The sequence below is a fragment of the Cariama cristata genome, unplaced genomic scaffold (assembly GCF_000690535.1).
Source record: "Cariama cristata isolate BGI_N322 unplaced genomic scaffold, ASM69053v1 scaffold13080, whole genome shotgun sequence".
NCBI classification, from domain to species: Eukaryota; Metazoa; Chordata; class Aves; order Cariamiformes; family Cariamidae; genus Cariama; species Cariama cristata.
In genome coordinates, this window is record NW_009593005.1 from 1 (window position 1) to 20680 (window position 20680).

At 37.3% G+C, this 20680-nt stretch overlaps 1 protein-coding gene across 1 annotated transcript; it reads left to right on the forward strand.

The window, feature by feature from the left end:
• The first annotated feature begins 157 nt into the window (after window positions 1–157).
• On the forward strand, window positions 158–3473 carry NUDT7 (nudix (nucleoside diphosphate linked moiety X)-type motif 7). The gene is made up of 3 exons (XM_009707102.1): window positions 158–184; window positions 1006–1164; window positions 3084–3473. Exons 1-3 carry the CDS (start codon window positions 158–160, stop codon window positions 3465–3467), a joined length of 570 nt encoding a protein of 189 aa, XP_009705404.1. The 3' UTR covers window positions 3468–3473.
• The last annotated feature ends 17207 nt before the right edge of the window (window positions 3474–20680 follow it).

The window sequence follows — 20680 nt, forward strand, 5'->3', positions numbered from 1 at the left end:
CAGGGCGGCACTCCCGCGGGTCTCACTCGGGTGTTTGCACAAGTCCCAGCCTTACCACATGTCCCAGGGCCGGCTTTTCAAACTTCTGGCAGCATGCCTAAGGTTACAAGCAGATACTGTTATACACCGACGATTCTAGAACTTACATGCCACAAAAATGCCGGATGCGCAGAAACCTGTGACAGTAAAAGACGATTTCCAGATCAGAAAAGGAAATTCTGATTGTTTACTGTGACTTAAATAAGAATACTGACAATGCAGTGCAGTTTTTATTAATATGACTTTTCAGTCTGCATTTAATACTACTCTTCTCTCCCTTTCATATATGAAAGGGAAGGCACCAACCTAAGGCCCCTAGAATTCTTCTGCCAGCATTTTGTTTTCGTTCGTCTTCCACCCCGCCCACCCAATCAACTGCCTGTATTCAGAGATTATTTACTTGTCTGTTTTTCTGTTGCTGAAAAACTGAAGTTTTTTGGGGTCTTGCTTAGCAATTTTAAGACCTTAATAATTACAGTTACTTAGCTGATAAACTGTAAATGGGCTTTTTACTGATCTTTGCTGTGCAAGCCCATTACTATAATGAACTTAAAGGTACGTTATTTAAATGTGTGTTTTAGAAGTTCTTGCTCTTGCCTTGACTATTTTAATCTCACTATTCAAGTTGTCAGTCTAGAGTCATCTGTCAATCTCTTATGCAAGCAAGATGATGAAAAATGTTAATTTTGAAGTATTAAAGCAGAACGTGTACTATGAATTACACAATACGGTACAAGTGAGATGTGTATTTCTGTTAGGGTTTACGGATGAGTTTGGTATAGGCCAAATTTCTGTAGCTCTTGATAAGGCACATTTCTTCTGATCTGCAGAAACCTCTTAACCACCATTTCCAGCTTCTTTGACTGGAAAGATAAATCAAAATGATTCTGCAATATGAACAAGTGTGGATCCAAGAAGAAATTTAAAACTTGGTACATTTAACAGTAGTACTCCTTTAAATTCTAGCTGAGAAGATCACCAGGGGAAGTGTGTTTTCCAGGAGGTAAAAGTGAAGCAATTGATAAAGATGAAATTGATACTGCTCTCCGAGAAGCTAAAGAAGAAGTGGGACTCCAGCCAGAGAACGTGGAAGTCATCTGTAGGCTTGTGCCTGGAATTGATAAAGTAAGCAATAAACTGAGTAAGTCAGCATATCATTAGAAAATAAGCTGGGGTTATTTTCTTTTGTAAGGTCGAGAATGACCTTTTCAAACTTGTAACCATAACCACCGCTTCTTAAAGTGAGCAGCCTGTGTTGCCAGTAGAGCAAAGGGAAGAGATTCTTGCTCTGTATTTGGTATTTGCAAGGCTACATTTGGTGTACCATGTCCAGTTATGGACACACTGGAGTACCAGACAGTGCTAAACTGGCGGGAGTTTAGCGGAGAACCAGAAAGATAGTAAGGGGGCTGGAGCACGTGGATTATCAGGAGAGGCTGAGAGAAGTGGGTTTGCTCAGCCTGAAGAAAAGAAAGCTAGCAGGGGATCTAGTTGCTCTCTTCAAGTACCTCCTGGGTGGTTATAGAGAAGTTGATACCAGACTCTTCTTGAGACAGTGGACACAAGCAGCAACAAATGAGATGAGATGCAAGGAAAATACTCTTTACCATGAGGTTAGCTGACCACTGGAACAGATTTTCGTGACACGCTGTATAATCTCCATCCTTGGAGATACACAGAGCTCATCCAGACAAGTCCCTCAGCAGCCTGATGTAACCTCAAAAGTTTTCTCATTCAGTATCCTGAAAAGGGTTAATTCAGGCAGAAAGGGACCTCTGGAGGTTATGTGGACTGTGATTCTGTGTGGAACTCCAGCAAAGAGACTTCTCTTCTGGAGGTGTCTTTGGAGCGTAAGTCACTGCTTGCAAATTAACAGGCTGCCAGTTTCAATAACAATATTCAGTGTTACGTAGGATCAGTTTTCCCATAGTACAGAGAGGCTACTGTTTCAGAAGACTTTATTTTTGTTCTTCAGGTAACAGTTTATTAATACGTCTACTGTTTTTTTTCATATCTGTTAGCCACTTACTGTTAGCAATATCCTCCCTCTATTAAAAAACCAAAATAACTAGTTTTGAAATTGTCTTGCAAAATGCTTTAACTTTGTAAACTATAATTTCTGTACAGATAACATTAAAGCCACATAGTTCAGAGGCTGTATGTAAAAAGGGTCAATTTAGGTTTGAGAAAACTCTTTTCAGTATTTTCCAGTAAATTGCCTCAGTCAATAGAAAAGATCATGTGGTTTTGGACTGCAAAAATTTTACCTGTCGGATTCTACTTTGTCTTCTCTGTACATACATTCCAAGTGGTTCTGACGTGGATGGAATCTCTCCAGACTTGCGTCAAATAGCGCAAATGTTGAGTTCTGCTATTACTGCTTTCTGTTGAACAGTGATGCTTTGTTGGTATGATTAAGTAAAACTAGCAACATACCTTAAAGAATTTTCCTGTCCTCTTTATGCAAGCTACTATTGCATAGATTTTTGCCTCCCTGTGGAAGAAGGGATTATAGTTAAAATAAAAATGTCCATAAATGAGCAGTTCCAAAAAGTATATATTTTATAGCTAAATATACTTTAATTATATTTCTGCATTTATAGGAAAATATTTCTATATCCTAGGAAAATAGATAGAGAGATATGATAAAGCATAGGTGATTTGGAAAATTTGAATTAAAATCAGAACTCACCAAAGGAAATAAGGAAGACTTGTGAGGCAGCATGCATGATTTTTATTTCTGTAGCAGATTGATGAACCTTTTTAACTGCTATGTGATCATACAGGATGAACAGAATATTAGTAAAATCATGTTTAACAAATATAAAAAGAAAATTTAAAATTGATGAAAATATATTTAAAATCAAATATAAATATCTTGCCATTAGAGGGACCAAATTGCATTACAGTTAAGAATATTTCATAGGTTTCTTGTACTCATTTTGTAACATCTGAAATGTTTTTAAAATAAAGAACATTCTTTTACTTGGTACAAAATTAGTGTTTGGGTTTTTTGTTGTTGTTTTTTTTTTTTTTCCTTTTAGATGAATCACTTGGTAACACCAGTTGTAGGATTTATAGAGGATACATTCCAGGCCACTCCCAATCCAGATGAAGTGAGCACTGTTTTTGTTGTGCCATTGGAGTACTTTGTCAAGCCGTTAAATTACAAGACCTTGCCTTATAAAACCTCATCTGGTTACTCAGGTTGGATGCACTGCTTTACATATGATGACCATCAACATAAAATGTCATTCAAGATATGGGGACTTACTGCACACTTTGCTGTATTTCTTGCTCTTGTAATTTTTGGAAAGAAACCTACCTTTGATGTTGATTATGATCTTGACAACTTAATTTTGTCCTCTGAGAATAACTTCATGAATTTATATACGTCCTTATATGAAAGAAAGAAGAGTAATCTATGACAAACTATTTGTTTCAATGTCTCACTTGAATTTCTTCTGAATTGAGAACTTATTAAAATTTATTTTTAAATAATACTTTTAAGTTGACATGCCCTAACTAGATTCATATAATTTTTAATCTGTTTTAGAGCTTCCAAAAGCACGTGGTATTTTTGATAGACTTAATACACAGTTTTGGAAGATCTGTTTCAGTTTCTGCCTTTTTGTGTGTGTGATCTAAGACACTTCCTGTGGTTTGCCTTCTGTATAATGAGATAATACTATTTTATCTGATTTTTTGTCTGTTTGAATTAGAATATGAAAACTTTGGGGGGCCTGTCTGTCTTTTACTGTGTAGCATACTACATATGGACAACATAATGCATACAGTCTTGTGTGGTATCTTTAAGCACTTATGAAATGCATAATAAAAATATAAAAGGTGGCAAGCACTTTCACAATCTTGTTTTGTTTTGATTGGGCTTGTGGAGGGAAGAGGGAGGTTTAATTTTTATTACTCTTGCTCAGTTTAACATTTCTCACAAGGAAATTCTGTAGGCTGTGGAAAACTTATTATACAGGCAACAGTACTGAACTCTGCTCCTCAACGTCTTGTTAGCATCACTCACTCAGCTCCTAGAGGGAGTCATCTTAAGGAACAAACAGTGGAGCTGAGTATTCATGAGGACTAAAATGCTTATCTAGAGTTGAACCTTTACGAGTCAACCTGGCAATGTCAGATACATGGTGTTCTTTGTGCTCTGAAACCTTGTTTCCTCATTGCTGGTGAACTAGAAGCTTATTCATAGTGGTCTGATCTTATTGCCAAATGGTTACGTTTTTAAAAGTACAATTGACTTAGGCTGGATTTGAGATGTAGTTTGCAAGTAAACAAGTTACCAGTCCTTAAAGAGCTGATCTTCTCTGAGTAGCAAGTGTGAGTTGAAAGCATTCAATGTCTCTCAGAATCATGTGCCCTAGTGCTAGTCTTGAATAAGATGAAGAAAAACACTCAGTTGTTCTGGGTGGTTGCACTTTATGCTTACCCCCCTCTGTTCACTAATGGATGCAAATGTGGTAAAAAAGTTGCTGGCAGTTCCTATGAACTGTGCTGTAATTGAGCAGAAGTCAGATTTTTACATTAAGCAGCTTTTGTAGTATACTTGAAGTTGGCTGTGACTTCAGCAAAATGCATCCTTTTTACAAATAAATGTTTCCCAGTTATGGCTTGAATAGCTAATTATGATTTTCTAGGAAACCTAATTCTGAGATACTTTTTTAGCTTCTCATAATTGCATCCATAACATTCTTCAGCTGCTATGCTAGGACAGTAGCTTTCAGGCACTGAAATACCAGCTTGTGTTTGGTTGGTAACTGTAGCACGACCTTTTACTGAAGAAGAGAAAGATGCTGGAGTTGCACTCAGCTGACAGAAGTGTGCCAAAACAAATGAAGGCTAACACCAACGCAAATCTTGCAAGGACTGAGTTTCCCTTTGCCTTCTCTACCTGCTACAACTGTCCAATACTTACTATTTGTCTTCTCCCAGAGATAATTCAGTGGTAGGTATTCTCCTACAGTACTCTGCTTGAAATAGTCTTTATGCTGTGGCATTAAAGAAGTACAAGATTGGCAGTCAGAACACTGGGTTGGAAAAAGCCTCAAGAATTAGCTTAATCTCTTGCCACCTAAAGATGGAATCAGACACATGATACTCTGATACATATCTAATTTTTTCTTAAGCTTCCCTGGACAATCCATTGTAGTCCTTTAGCCATGCTTTACAAAATTTTTAGTTGTAGCAAGGAATACTTGACTTCTTGTCCTGTACATAGCAGAATGGTGAATAGCTCATTTCCTGAGTTGCTTTCTGCACTCCTGAAAACAACATCGCTGTGTCTCCCTAAGGCATCTTTAGACTTAATGAGCGGATTCCCTCAGGTTTTTTTCATCAGTCATGTTTTCTATACATCTCTTGTCATTTTTGTTGCTTTCTAGAATCTTCAGTGAACCTTCCTCCCCTGTTTCCCCTCCCATCAAATATGTGATAATCAAATCTGGTCATAGTATTCCAGTTAACCATTTATTTGGCTTGGAAAGGACAGGATTACTTCACAGCTCCTTTTTATATATCCCACTGTGATTGCTGTTTGTGAAGCAACATAGTAATATTGACCCATATTCCACTTCTTCCACTAAAATTGCCTTATTCTTTTCTGACAACATTGCCAATTGTTCCTATATTTGTATTTATTGCATTCTCTATTTGAACAGTTGATTATTCCTACAAAATGTAGCACTTTGCATTTGTCCTTATTGAATTACATCCTAATTTTTTCAAAACAAATTGTAATGATCTACCGTCATGTTTTTCAGACATTTCCATTTTGCCATTATCCTCCAGTTTAATGACTATATTTTCTGTTTCATTTACAACTTAGAGTAAGCACACTCAGAACAGGTCTCCGTAGAATCCCAATTGGTAATTGCCACTTGGACAATGAACTACCAACTACTGTGTGTGGTTTTCTAACCAGCTGCGTAACATACTACCATTAGTTTCATGTAGACCAACCCTTAGGTTGCACACAGGAACATTAGGCAGGGCTATATCCAAAACTTGAGAATTTATAGTTCTCCCTATATACCAAGGCTGTTACTTGCTCCATTGTAAACGCATTTGTCAAAACCAGTTCATAGGAAAAAGACAACGGTTGCTATATATGTCCTTGTGAATTAAAGTAAAAGCTATTTGTTCTGATATCCTCCCAGGAACTGGAACAATTTGTATGAGTTCTCCAGTACTTTTGTAGGGCATTGTTTGCCTTTTCCCAGCCTCTGTTAGGGAAGAAGATAAAGTTCCCTAAGTTTCAAAGATAATTGCTAATAACATTGAGATTGGTTGTTAAGAGAATGGCTGTCACATTGGGACGTTTCAAAAGATTCAGCCAGCTTAAACATTTTAGCATATCTAAATAGTATCAAACCTTTCATATTCCTACATTAGCTCTTTCGGGGCCTGTGTTAATTATATTTGATATCAGTTGACTTTTTAAGTTAAAAGAAAAAAATACTTTTTTTTTTACTTTTTTTTTTTGTTAGTGTGAAATCCTTGTAGAAGTAGTAGCCACATTTATGAAGAACAGCTTTATTTTTCATTATTAAACACTTGTGAAATTGTTAAAACATTTTTAAAAGCTTCACTTTAAACTCTTCATCATATTATTCATATTCTCAGTGGTTTCTCTCAATGCTAATGTATGCAGGAAAAGTAAACAATTAAAATAAGAACATTGTTAATTAAAACAGAGCAAAGCAATTAGACCTTTGATTAGTAAACAAAACAGGTACCAAGAGACATAATTGCTAACTTACCATCGTCCTCTGTTCCCAGCAGACTTTTTTCTTCATCTCTCAACCAGATCTGGCACAGAAATTGTACAAATTCAAACCTTAGTTTGTTTTTATTTCCCTTTTTTTAAACATTACTGTGTGGAACTTAAAGGAAAGCAACAACAGTTACAGCTGTTGTTCCTTTTAGCAAATGCAAATCTTGTTGATTTTTTCAAATCAACCATTTGAACTAGTTGAAAAACAAAACTTACAGAGGATCAACCAAAAATCCTGGAGTGATTTGCAGTAAAACCACTGGGGCTACATGCTTCACATTATGCATCCTACATAATTTTACTGACATTAGTTTTTAAATTTGCGAAGTACTTTCTTAACTCAAAAGACTCATTCTTTATTTAGCTATCCATCTGGGATTTGAGTGCCCAAAAAACTCCTTTGAGCACAAAAAGAATAGAAAGAAATTTAAGTGCTTGTTACTAAAACTGCAATTCTGCAAGTCCCACATTACTAATGGGAAATTGTTTCCTTGGGCAATCTTCAGATAAATTCTTCCACAGTTCTTGAGGCCAAAACTAGAACATGACTCCCTCCAACCTAAGCAGCCCTCCTTACCAATCCATGTCCTGTTCGTAGTCTCTCTCCTACCTTCAAGAGGTAAGGAGTGGAGAGTGCCCCAAGCAGAGTATTGCGAAGTCTGGCGATACAGGCAATTTTCAGGATACTACCTCTGAAGTATGAGAGAATTGGAAGTGTATAACCCTCACTCCTCCTGGATAAGTGCCCTGCGTAGTTAAATAGTGTGTTAAAGGGAAGTTGCAGCTGCTCTGCGCCTCATGTTTTTAAACGAGAGCGTGACTGTGCCTTGTTTGTGTGAGATCAAACTCATGAAAAGGTGGATCCTCCAGGGACATGAATCTTTCCCTGGGCCTTGGGCTGCAGGGAAGCTGTGTAAACTTAAAAGGGAAAAGATCTAGCAAATGTGCTGTTCTGAGAACATCCTATTGGAAAATGCTGTATTCTGCCCTTAAACTGGGTCATGGCCTAGGAGAGTTAGCTCTCCCTTTTATTGTATACAAAAGTTTATGCTTCTAAAAAAGGCCCTGTTTTTTTGTGCAGTGGGCCAGGTGCTTTGCAGTTTGACACTGCGGTGTTACAGTGCCTCAGTTGCTTTTCAGGTCTGTCTTTAAAGTCATGTAACAAAGCACTTATGAAGATCCGGATGTCCCAGTATTCTGTCTTACTGGTCCTGTGTTATACTTGAATATAATAAAATAGATTTGTATCTACTTTTATTTTTAATATGGTGATTTTAAAGGACTCATTTACTTTGAATTATTGATTACAAATGCATTTATGCTTTATTTGTTTTAAGTACGTTAATATAGCTTCCAATCTGAAAAGGTGTTTTACACATATGTATTTACTCTTCGCACTTTTTCTTACAAACAAATCACCAAGGCCATTGCTCAGTTGAAAAAAGGTGTTGAAAATATATTCCAGATTACATTCTCTAGCTATGGGATAAGTAATGGTAGCATGGCAGTAAAATGAGTGCAAAGGCTTGTATCAGAACAAGAAAATCACTGATGATATAAAATTAACTAAAAATAAGTGACATACAGTTTAATGTGAGTTGTTAGTCATTCTTTTAGTTAATGCGCAGTGATTCAGCACTTAACATTTCTATATTTTTGAGTGCTCGAATAATCAGGCTTTTGGTGTTTAATGTTTATGTGAACATTTAACATTTTTATATATTTGATATGTAAATTGGTATTTAACAATTATAACCATATTAAAAATAATGGAAATTACTTTAAAAAGGATATGGTATATATACTAGTTTACAGCACTTCTGTGTGGGGAAAAAACATACAATGTTCACTTCGTTTCAAGAAGTTCAGTGGATGCTGCTCAGTTAAAATGCTTGTCACTTTTGCGTAGCTAGAGTTCATGCAGGGTTAAGGCAGTTACAGTTAGATGAGAATGTAAATATTCAAGAAAGGAGATTATTTATATTCAGGCTATGCCTAAATCATATATAAAAAATAGAAGATCTGGAGACATTTTTGTCTTTCAAGAAAAACCTCATGTGAGTGCTTACATGTCAATATGTATGTGATGTACCTACAGTGATTCTTTTTTTTTAGTAGGTTGCCATAGCAATGCAGTTTTTACAACAGTACTTGTTAAACCATCTCCAGTTAAAAAAAAATAAAATAGTTATAGTAAAATTAGGTAATCCCTTTGTCCCTCTAACCTTATCTCTTCCCAAAACATAATTTAAGAAATAAGGAAGACAGAAAAAGGAATTGCACTTCTTTCTGATTCCTTGCGGAAGCTATAATTCTGTAGTCAGAATGCTCACTTAGTGTATGGGATTCTGAGTTTCAACATATATTTCTTATGCTTTATGATGTTAATTACATTTACTGTACTGTATGGTTGCCTGTTAGTTCTTCAGATTTAGGGTAGGTTTTGTTTGTTTTTCAAAATGAAAACTACGTGTGCTCGGAAGGAAAACATCCAAGTAATAATGAAACATTAATGAAGAATAATCATCCTGTTTGTCAGAATCTGCTGCAGGGGAAAGATTGTTCACTGGCTAGCAACAGACTTATTAGTTTGGGCACATTTACCTATTCTCATCCTGAATCCTGTAATCCTTTAGACTGTCCAGTCATGACCATTTATTGACCTATATCTGTCTTGATCTCCACTCTATTATAAAGTACATTTGGACATACATTGTATTAAAGACATATGCCTACAATTCATCCTTCAGCTGCTGCAGTGCTTGACCGCTAGCACAGCTGCTTTAAAATATTTGCATAGCTGTTCTTAATGAAGTGCTGGCATCCCCTCTTATGCCTATAGTAAAAGCCAGAACTACTGGCAACAAACAGAAACTGGTCTTCAGAGGAAAGCTAAATTTGTCTTTGAGCCCTGTGGTAAATCATAATCCTCCTCCAGAGTCCCGGTAAGAGTCAGATATCCAGTTGTTGAAACAAATATGAGTAGTTCCAGGCAAACAGCTCTGTATATGTGTGAAGGATTAAGGACAGAGTGACGTAAATCTGTATTCAGATGGATTTGTATATAGAAACAAACACCTGTAGAAAAGGAGCTGACAAACAGGACATTTAAATAGTGTTTATTTTGTTCTCTATTTTAGAGAAAATTAATGAAACTATTTTATTTTTCTAATAATTCAGTTGCTGCAGATCCGTAGTTGGCACAAATCACAGTAATTTCATTGACCTTAGCACAGTTGTGCCAAAGTATGTGCTCTGAGGCTTTAGTTTATACTGCATACCTACTTTAACTGATAATGTATATTATCTCAGTTATATTTTATCTTGTATCTTTAAAGTAATTATTTCATTTCTTAACATTTGCATAACAGGTGCTATCAATGGTTCTACTTAAGAAATCAGTACTTTTAAAGAAGCCTAATTTTGTTTAGAATATATTGTTAGTTGTTCTTAAAATATTAGGGTGTAATTCTAAATCTAAGAGCAACATCTTTTTAGATCATCTACGGTACTGATTTGCAGATATTTATAGGAAACAAACTGAATAAAATGGGAGTGCTATAGTTCATTGCCAGGTTTCATTGCTAAAAATGGAAGTTATACAGAATGCATTATTTGTGGATTTCAGCTATTAACTGTTAAATTAGAAATGCAGTAACTGACAAATTAATAACAAATGTAAACAAAGGTCCACCAATGCTTGGAAAACTGGAAATACTGTTAACAGAAAGGAAGCTGATGTTATACACCTGGCATCAAATCAGCATCCTCAGGCTGGAAAGGGCTAAAAGGCAGCTGATCTGATTGAGGCCTTTGTATCTGTGAGAGCCTGTTAACCTGGACAGAGCTCTAGAAGGCTGCAAAAAAAGACTGAGGAAAAATGAGACGACTTGGATGTAAGAGTACCGGAGTTCTGTGAATAAGAAACAGAATCTATCTGGTGAGTGGAAATAGCAAAGGGTTGCTCTAGCAGGTTAGATCTCCCTTCCAAGAAGGGGAAAAGACCGAAGGATTAGAAAGGTGCCTAAAGCCAAGGAAGTGATGTGTTCCTGGAGAGAAGCAGGGGTGAGCAGCCAGCAGCTCGGCATACCGCCGGGAGAGGATGCCACCTCCCAGGGGCTTCCGAGCAGGCGGGGTTCGGCCTCCGGGCCAGCACCGGTAACCCTCGGGGAGCAACGGGTTAGAACTACCTTAGACTGGCTGTTGTCTTCTGTGGGGCAGCTGGATACAGGGTTATCCAAACAACGTGATTTATAACTATTTAGAATGGGACTATATTCGTATAGCTCCTCAGCATCACATGATTGACCATGCATAACTTTCTGGTTTGCTCACGTTATGACACCTGGAACAACGGGTTTACTAAACAATTCTCCTGGAATTTGTGCTAGAAATAATGGTATTCTTCCAGTTCATTCAGACTGACTGTACATCAATGGCTGAGCAACGTGAATTCGTGCTTTTCTTCAAGACCGAATGAATAGCACATGTCAAATGCCCCTAGCCTGCCTTGTTTCACTATGTCTTACTAGTCCGTTACATGGCTGTTCAGTGACGCCATGCAAATTGACAATTGGTTTCTTAAGCCCTAGAAATGAACAAGAAAGGTCACTCTGCTAGGAAAAATATTACTCTCAAGTAGAAGGAAAAAAAACCTCTTTGGTCTGAGAACTATCTTCCAAATATATTCCTACTGTTTAAAACTAACACTGATTTTAATTATTAGAATTTGCTGTGGTATTTACTCTAGCTTTGACTAAAGATAACTGATTACCACAGTAATTTACATACTACATAAAACATTGCTCTGAATTTAAGAGCATCAGTCAAAACAAATGCTCCAGTGAAACTTTATTGAGTAGCATTATTTGTTAGATTCCTCCCAGATGGGGGCTAGTATCTAATATTGCTAATATGCCACATTTAGATACATCCTTGGGCCTTAGCTGTCAGTAAGGAAGCTCTTTTGACATCCTCCAAGTTGTGTCTTTTAGATCTCAACTGGTTACTCACAGATGTCCAAGCTGAAAAGTTTTAGGTGAGCATTTTTACCAGTTTACATTGCGAGTGTAACATGAAGAAAAAGAGTTTAATTTAGAATTCAAAGAGACAAGCAGGGAAGGATGGAGGATAGTGAATGGGAACAAAAAGAGAGGAAAAAATTTTCTTACTTGCTTGAACTATTGATCCTATTTATTAATACCTATATTTGCGTCCAGAGGCCCTGCTTACGATACAAGTGGCCTTCTGCTGAACAAAAGCATAGGAAAACTTTCTGCTCTTGAAGCTTGCTCATTAAGAAATGTTAATTTCAGAAAGTGTCTGGCATCAGAGGAGTTCCTCAGCTATATCCACAGAGGCAGAAATGCAGCTGTGTACGTTCTGTTGGCCATTTTGCACTTGGCAACTGTGCAGGCTGCAGCCTGGTTTCTGTAAATATTAAATATTTCATTTCTTTATTAAACATTAAGGCTTATTAAGCAGGACAGACAGATGGTTCACAATTTTGTGTGGTGGGCAGTCATATGGTTCCTGGAGATGTATTGCAGAGCTCAGGATATAAAGACATTTCAGTCACATTTAGGCACTGTGAGTCAGATCTGCAGCTGGTGGAAATTAGTGCAGTTCCAGAGATACTCATGATTCGTCTGCTGTGTGGAGTTGTCCATTACAAAAGCAGGCATGGTAAATTCTAGCTTTATTCAGTACAAAAAATGTACTTTGTTCAAAAGCTTGAAGAAGTTTTCCTTGCTTTCAATGACACTGATCAGATAAATAGGACCAGAGCTCTTAACTGAATTGGTAATCCAAATTTTCTCCCGGGTGCCTGTCAGCATGAGGCCTTTTACACTTGCACAGAAGTCAGCGTCTTTCAGCCGTCAAGGAATCAGAGTCCTGGGCTACCTTGCAAAGGCAGACAAAGCAGAGGAACACCCAATTCCTTCACACCAGCCTGGGCAGCAAAACTAAAACTTTTCACAATTTCTTGTAAGATTTCTAAAATTCTTCAGAATAATAATCAGTCTCTTATTTCCCCTTTATATAAACTTTCTCTGGACTCAATTCCTTCAATCTGGCACTTTCTATTGACTTTCAGGTGTATGTGCCTGAGAACAACAGACTGAATCCTCAGGCTTCAAGCTTTCACAGTAGTACAATGGGATGATGCACCTCAAAAACAGTCATAACACATGTCTATTCTCCTAAAGTGAGGGTTGTATGTTAAGTAAATGCTGACTTACTTCATCCATCATCCTCTGCTTGAATCTGACAGCCCAGAAATATGACACTGAAATGTCATATTTTGAGAATTCACTATTTAAGCTTTATGTGGGGTTTTGGGAATGATTGTTGGTGGGGTTTTGAGGAAGGAGTTGGCACTTACTCTCTATGTGTTTTTAAAGCAGGGAAAATATTAAAGGTAGAATTATATCCTTTTTCCAATTTTAAAAATTACAGTTAAAGCAATGCCAGGTAAACTCACAAAGCCAGACTGTTTAAAACTTCACTAGTTGAATCACTAAGGGAATTGAGAGAAAAAAAAATCTCTATTAAAAAAAAAAGTGTTTAATTTTAAGCATGAACTTATATCCCATTAGAAAAACACCAAAGCCAAGAAGGACAAAAGTAAGTGGCTTAAATGCTTTCCTGAATGAGATTCTATGGTATATTCTTTAATATTTCCTATCAGACTCAATATTGGATAAAATTCACCCCAGTGTAAACTGTTCTGCACAGAATGATGCAAACCAGACAAGGGCCACTTAAGTCTCTTCTTAAAATTCAAATGTGGTTTCACTGAACATTTCCCTGGGCAAATAGGACTTTGTCATAGATCTGATGCTTCTTTCGGGATCAGGAATCAGTCTGGGTGCTACCAGGATGTGACAGGGATGGAAATAATGATGATAGTTAAAGTCTATCAGGTGCTCTGCTAAGACTATGGCATGTACTTTTGTGCTTTGTTTTGTTATTTCTTGTCCATCTTCCTTCTGGTTTATGCCTTACTTACCTGGGCTTTATTTATTGTTAGGTCCCTCACAATGTTTTCCAACAGATGAATATACAGTAGGTAAAAGATGGAACATGAAAATAAAAGTATCCTGTAATTCTGTCAAGGAGCACATATGTTCACAGTAAGGATATGCTGCTATTAGGCTGGACTAAGCCCCTCAGAATGGCTTTCTCCTGATGAAGGAATCTCCTGTTCTCCATTCTGGCAAAGAAACCTAGCTCCTGGCTGAGGTGCTTGAGCAGAAAAATCAGTGTCTGGCAGGAATCTATTCCTTCTAGGGCCATTCTGTCTCTTGCACTGCAATACTGTATGGCTAATGTACTGCCCCTGTTTTCAACATTGATGTGTCTATGTCAGAGTTTTCCAATGAAAAGCCTCTTAATTTCCTCTTATTTTAATGATTAAAATGATCTTTTCCCTTTTAACTTCAGTTGTTCCATTTCTGATGTTGCTCACCAACAGTATGGGCTGTGATCACTGTAACTGTTCGTCAGAATCTCTGCTAAAATTCTTGGCAGTTCCTTCCAAAATTTGACAAGACTGGGCTCTGTATTTTTATTTGAGGAAGGCTTTGGTCACAAAACTCACCGCTGCCTGGTCATCCAGGAAGCTTGCTGACAGGTGTTCTGTTCAATTGTTTCTGCATGACTTTGGAAGTCTCCTGCAGAGGTCGGTCTCGTTAGCCGTGAAACTGGAGCATCACTAAAGGAAGGACGGTTCGCCTGCAGTACCTCAGGCCACTGAATACTCATCCTGCTATTTAAAAGATTTTTTGCCTGTCTTAAAGGAATATTTTATTTGGATAGGGCATGAATTTTCTAAAGTAGCTCATGAACCGTTTTTGAACAGCTTCACATGGATTTCTCTTTTGATGTGCTTGCTTCCCATGAAATGAGACCAGATTGTTTTGCTTGGGTGTGTCTGTAGGGCACTGCCTTTTCTCTTCATTCCCTTGTTTTCCTACCCACACTTCTCTCTCAATATATAGCATGTTCAACACCCCCCAACCACTACCACATTGTTAAAATTCATTGCAATAAGAGAAAAATCCTACCTTGACTTTCTGGAGCATTGTTCATCTTTTCTGAACCTAGCTAATAATTGTGGATAAGTTCTTGCTTCTCTTTGAACTTGATTAGCCCAACAGTAGCTTTATCTTTTTTTCAACTGGAGAAATTAAACCCTTCAGTTAAAGACTTGAAAGTAGTTCAGGCCTCTTCCATCTTCCTACTGAGGAGGTGACTTCAAGGTGATTAGAAGTTTGGCCTGTTATTGGAAAAGTTCCTTTTTTCATAGTCTTTTGGGACTACACATGCCTGACAATCCCACTGATTTCAAGGTCTCTGAGGAAACTTGGGTGACATTCAGCAGAAATAATTCTGATGCTGCAGCTTAACCAAGATAGTATTGGTATTTGGATCTGATTTAGTAACACAATCCCCCTTCTCCTCTACCTGAGATTCCAGATACTAGTCAGCATCTCCACATTTAAAGTCAGATGTTGGCTGGTTACCTACCATGAAAGAACATTGCTTAGCTCATGGTTAAATCATCAAGCAGAAAAGTTTCTGTTTATTTTTCTTACGTGACAAAAAAAAAGGAAGAGCTCTTCTATTTGTGTAGTGCAAAATACTCATTTCCCTAGAAATCTCAATTTCCTTTGTCCTGACTTCAGTCTCCATGTTAGCCTTTCCTGACTTTTATTTTTAACCGTAGATGTAGACTGCATTTTTGAATTATTTCTTTAAAGAGTAAGGCAAATGCCAGCACTTGTGTAGCCCACTTTGTACTATGATTTCACAAAGTGACTCTTGGATGCATTCCAAACTCCTGCCTAAAATGGTTTCCAATTTTAATTTAAATCATTTGATACATTGACCAGCTAGACTTTACATATAAAATTATCTCAAAGTGAGGGGGAATCAAACTGCATGCTCAGGAAGTAGTTGCGGCCCTTCCATTTTACCCTGAAGGAAAAATATTTCTCCAGAGTGCCCAAATTTTCTTGCAGTTTTTCTAAGACTGGACAAAAGATCAAGCAGATGATTGTTTACATGGATATCTAATTGTGTTAGGTCATACAGGGAGATAGCTGGTATGATCTAAAGCTTCCACATAGAAGACTATTTTGTCAGGACTTCGAAGCCCTTTAACAATGTCTCCAAAAGACAGAAATTTTTGAAATGCACAGCAATTACAATCATGCAATGCGATTACATCGAGGTAGTAGGCAGTCCCCACTTTAACCCCTTAGTTGGGACTTCAAGGTCTAATGTCCACTGTGGGCAAGTTCTACAATTCATGTTTAAATACTTTCTCTGAATATATATTCCTCATAGTTCACGAGTTATCAAAATTAGAATCCATCTGCACCGTTTCTAGAGGGAGAAAAATATGAATGCTTCCCTTATGCAACAAGATATGTTGTCTACCTTGAGTCTACAACCACATCCTACCGTGCTACCAAGATGTCTCTTACCACACAGACTTAGTACCAGTGAAAGAAGTGTGAGAAAGCTGTATGGGCTCTTGACTTCTGACTTTTTCCCCCCCGAGAAGTTCCAAATGCCCTTATAAACCGTGGAGTCCATTGGACCCGATCTGATTTTTCAAAAGACTGGAGCACTGAAGAATCATTTGTTTGGGTTGCAACTATGAAGGTTTGCTATTCAAGGTTTACATTAATTTTGTCTCCAGATATCACCTTTATCTAACATTTAGCTGACTATTATTGAAAAGCACATTGGAAATTAAGCCGATACTTCTTCAAAGCCCCTCAGAAACAGAATGACACAGTCAGTCCTCCTCTGCAGTAACACTGGTGTCAGCAAATAGTCCCATTTCAGACTACAATACTTGTTTTTCAGTTATCTTCCAGTACTGCAAAATACAGCTACAGATGCAATCAATAAGCCATAAAACTAGAACAGTTATTCTAGTGCTATTGTAAATATTGGGTACAGTGCTGTTATCAATAGTATAAGCTTACCTAAGTACTTTACTAGTACGCTTAACTGTAGTCTAAGGAACTACTTCTCTAGGTGAAAAAGGCATTAAGATTTTTCAGGTCTGTTTCCTAATTTATCAGTTTACTTGTCAAAATTATTATAAAAAGAAGACAGCTGTCTTTTTGGTTGTGTTGTGACAGACAGGCAGATAAGCTCCACGCAGCTGCTCGCTCTCTCCCCTGCAGTGGGATGGGTGAGAGAATCAGAAGGGCAACATTGAGAAAACCCGTGGGTTGAGATAAAAACAGATTAATAAGTGAAGCAAAGCTTCATGTGCAAACAAAGCAAAATAAGGAATTTATTCACTACTTCCCAGGCAGGCAGATGTTTAGCCATTTCCAGGAAAGCAGGGCCTCAGCCGTAACCCCGAATGTTCCCCCTCCCTCCCTCTTTCCCCCAGTATTTATTGTTCAGCACGATGTTATAGGGTATAGGATACCCCTTCCATCAGTTGGGGGCAGCTGCCCCAGCTGTGTCCCCTCCCAATTGTTTGTGCACCCCCAGCCTACTTACTGCTCGGCCAGCGTGAGCAACAGAGGAGGCCTTGATGCTGTGTAAGCACTGCTCAGCAATAGCTAAAACACTGGCGCGTTATCAGTACTGTTGTGGTCACAAATCCAAAACATAGCATCGTACGAGCTGCTGTGAAGAAAATTAACTCCATCCCAACAAAAAAATACAGCTTCTAAACCTTGCCTGCAAGCTCATATGCTTTTATTCAGTGAAAATCCCTGTTTCTGCCAGCCCAAGTGAGATCTAACCTAGCAGCTTTGTAACGAAAAGTTCCATTAGCATCTCAAGAGTTCTCCGAGTAAACCAATCTCCTAATAAGCTGGTGTTTATGATTTTTGTTATGGGTATTTTTTTTCCTCCAGAGGGAGAGTAGAAGAGAATGCAGCAGCACGCTCAGCTGGATTATTAAAATCAATGAGTTAGAAAGCAGTAACTAGCTATGGAACTGAGGAAAAGAGACCATTAGTAGACCATCATAAAACACTCCACAGAAAACACAATTATGCTAGAGAGCATCCTGTTACTTTCTTCAAAAGGCTCATCACAGAGGGCACAACCAGAGTGGTACCAAAAGCTGCATCCAAGAGTTTGGGGGGGGGGGGTGGGGGGAGGAGAGTTCTTTGTATTGTAAACTCTACAGAAATTCTGTGCTGTGGCAGATCTCACACGAGAGCCATAAATGAGTATAACACTTTCAAGTTCAAACTCAAGTTAGAAGCATCCCTTCTTCCAGAACTGCAATCTTTATGTCACATGCTCTTGGACTGCAACTTCAGAAATATGCAAAACAGACCTCAGCTTAGTAAACCTAAAAGCTCATTTTTGTTTCCTTGAACAGATTCAGGAGCTACCTGTATTATATGTATAAATACTTAACAAGAAAAAAACCAAGAGCCACAAAAAGGTAAAATAGCTTGGTAATTTGTAGAAGGTTACTTTGATCAAAAATATAATGCATTATTAGGTGTAATGAGTCTGGAAGATAACAATTCACAGACAGATGTTCCTGATCATATTGTGCACTGTATTGTAACAGTGGATAACAACTGGATATAACCAGTATAATAACTGGGTATATCCAGTATAACAACTGGATATGCTTTTCAAATTTATTCTCCGTATTCATTGAATTCTCATTCTTCTGTACACTTCAGCTCTGTTGTAAAGTTCAGAGGCATTTTTTCACAAGCTTCTAACAAGTTACTCTGGATCCATAATTACTGAGACCAAATTGAGTCAAAATGCCAAGCAGCATTACTCTTTCTCAATGCCTGGAGTCACACGGAATGAGTAAGTACCTAAAGCATTGTGTGCATCCCCAGATATACAACAGTCCAGTTACTGACCATGGTACTTTCAACAGGAGATTTAACATGTGCAGTAATTTTTACTTTTGCTATGAATTACCTTAAAGAACAAGGTATGAATAATGTCTTGAACCTGTTGGAATTCAGGGATGGCATTGTAATATCCTAAAAAAGTGTAAGGGTACTTAGTGCTTGCGCAGTACTAGAAGTGAAATGTAAGGGTGTATTATAAGTTATTATTCATATGAGGTAAACACGATTCACCTCAGCTGTACAGAGGGAAACAAGTCATAAAGAGTTGAAATGATGGAGCTGGGACAGTATAGCCAGTCTGCTTGTCTTGAGTGACGCTTTTAAGCAATGACAGTACTACTGTACTCATCTCCTGTAACTTTGCTCATTGTCATTTACTATCCATCTCTATAATTGTCTTCTGACCTTTTTTTTCTTCATTTCTCAGAGTTGAGTCCAAAAAGGAAGCATACAGCTTCAGTTTTACTATCAAAAATAATATAATAGTATTTTTTTCAGTGTAAAAATACTCTGAGCTTTCATAAAACACAACAGAAGTGTTAGAATGTACAGGCAGCAGGTGACGATACTGAACAGTATTTTTTTCATTATACCATGTATTCAGTTAGCCAAACAAATGGAAGAATGGCTCTAAAAATAAATATATAAATGAAGCTTTGTTAAAAGGGCTTATTTTGGTCTGTCTGTGTTTATTGACGACTATCATCACCATGATGTAAAGATTTCACAACCCATTTAAATTTTCTTAAATTGTATTATTTCTCGATCAACAATAATGTGATCCATTTATTTAATTTCTATTGTATCCATCACTGAATTATCTGAGCATAATTTCCGTACAAGACAAATGGTAAAGTAATGAAGGAATACAATAACTGAGCAGTCAACAGGATAAGTTATATTGGCATATATTGGCCTTGCCAAATCCTGTGTGAATGCTTTGATTTCTTTTCCTCTTTGATTTAAAACGCAACACATTTTCATTACTCCTGATGATTCTGAGGAGCTTTAAACTGCTGCTATCTACTGAAGGGAAATGTACAGTTTTTTTCCGTGACTATAAACAGAGAATTGCTTCATTGCTTCTATGATTTATAGAATCATCCACCAGTAAGAGAAAGCCCCTGGCTAAGATAAAATAAAATAAAATAATTATCTCAATGTGAATTAACCTTAGGAAATAGAGGTCTCCTTTGTTTTTAAAAAGCCCAAACAAATAAATCTAGCATCCTATACTCTTAGGGATTCCTTTGGAGATCTCTTTCTTTGTTAATACATTCTATGCACGGATACAGGGGGGAAAATTCACTAAAATTATTTTCCTATTGATAAAAGGTGTCATGGACTATAGGTTATAACAACAGCCAAAACAGGTATTCTGAACATGCTGTCAAAACATGACAGAAGATGCATCTTATATATTAAGCAATATGGATGTTTTATAGGATACAAAGCTGTAGGGGGAAGATGTTGGATAAGATTGAAAAGTTAAGAGAGTCCTGAGGATTTGTTTTCTGTCCCTGCACTAAACAGAATTTTATAACAGTAGATTGTAAAGAAAACAATGTTTTGGAACTCAACGTATTAAAAGCTGCCCTGTTTATGCATTAAAGCAGACAGAACATATATAAATATGATTTTACTGAGAAATTTATAACTGTTAGAAAAATACATCATTTTGGTTAAAAACATAACACTTCATTCTCTGAGACAAAATGTGATTTATGCCCCAGAGAACCTTACTGAGATAGGTAAAAAAAGCAATGTTACCCATTCTAAATGAGGGTTTGGTTTTGCCATTTATGTGTTGCTTCCTTTAAGCAAAGTGATTAGCCATTATTCAGGGTCCTAAATGTTGTTCCTGCTAAGGGAAACTGATACAGTGACATCAAGTCCTTCTTGAACACAAACCTCGTTGTTCTTCCAAAAAAAACCCTGATACAAAGTACATAATAAATATCTAATATAG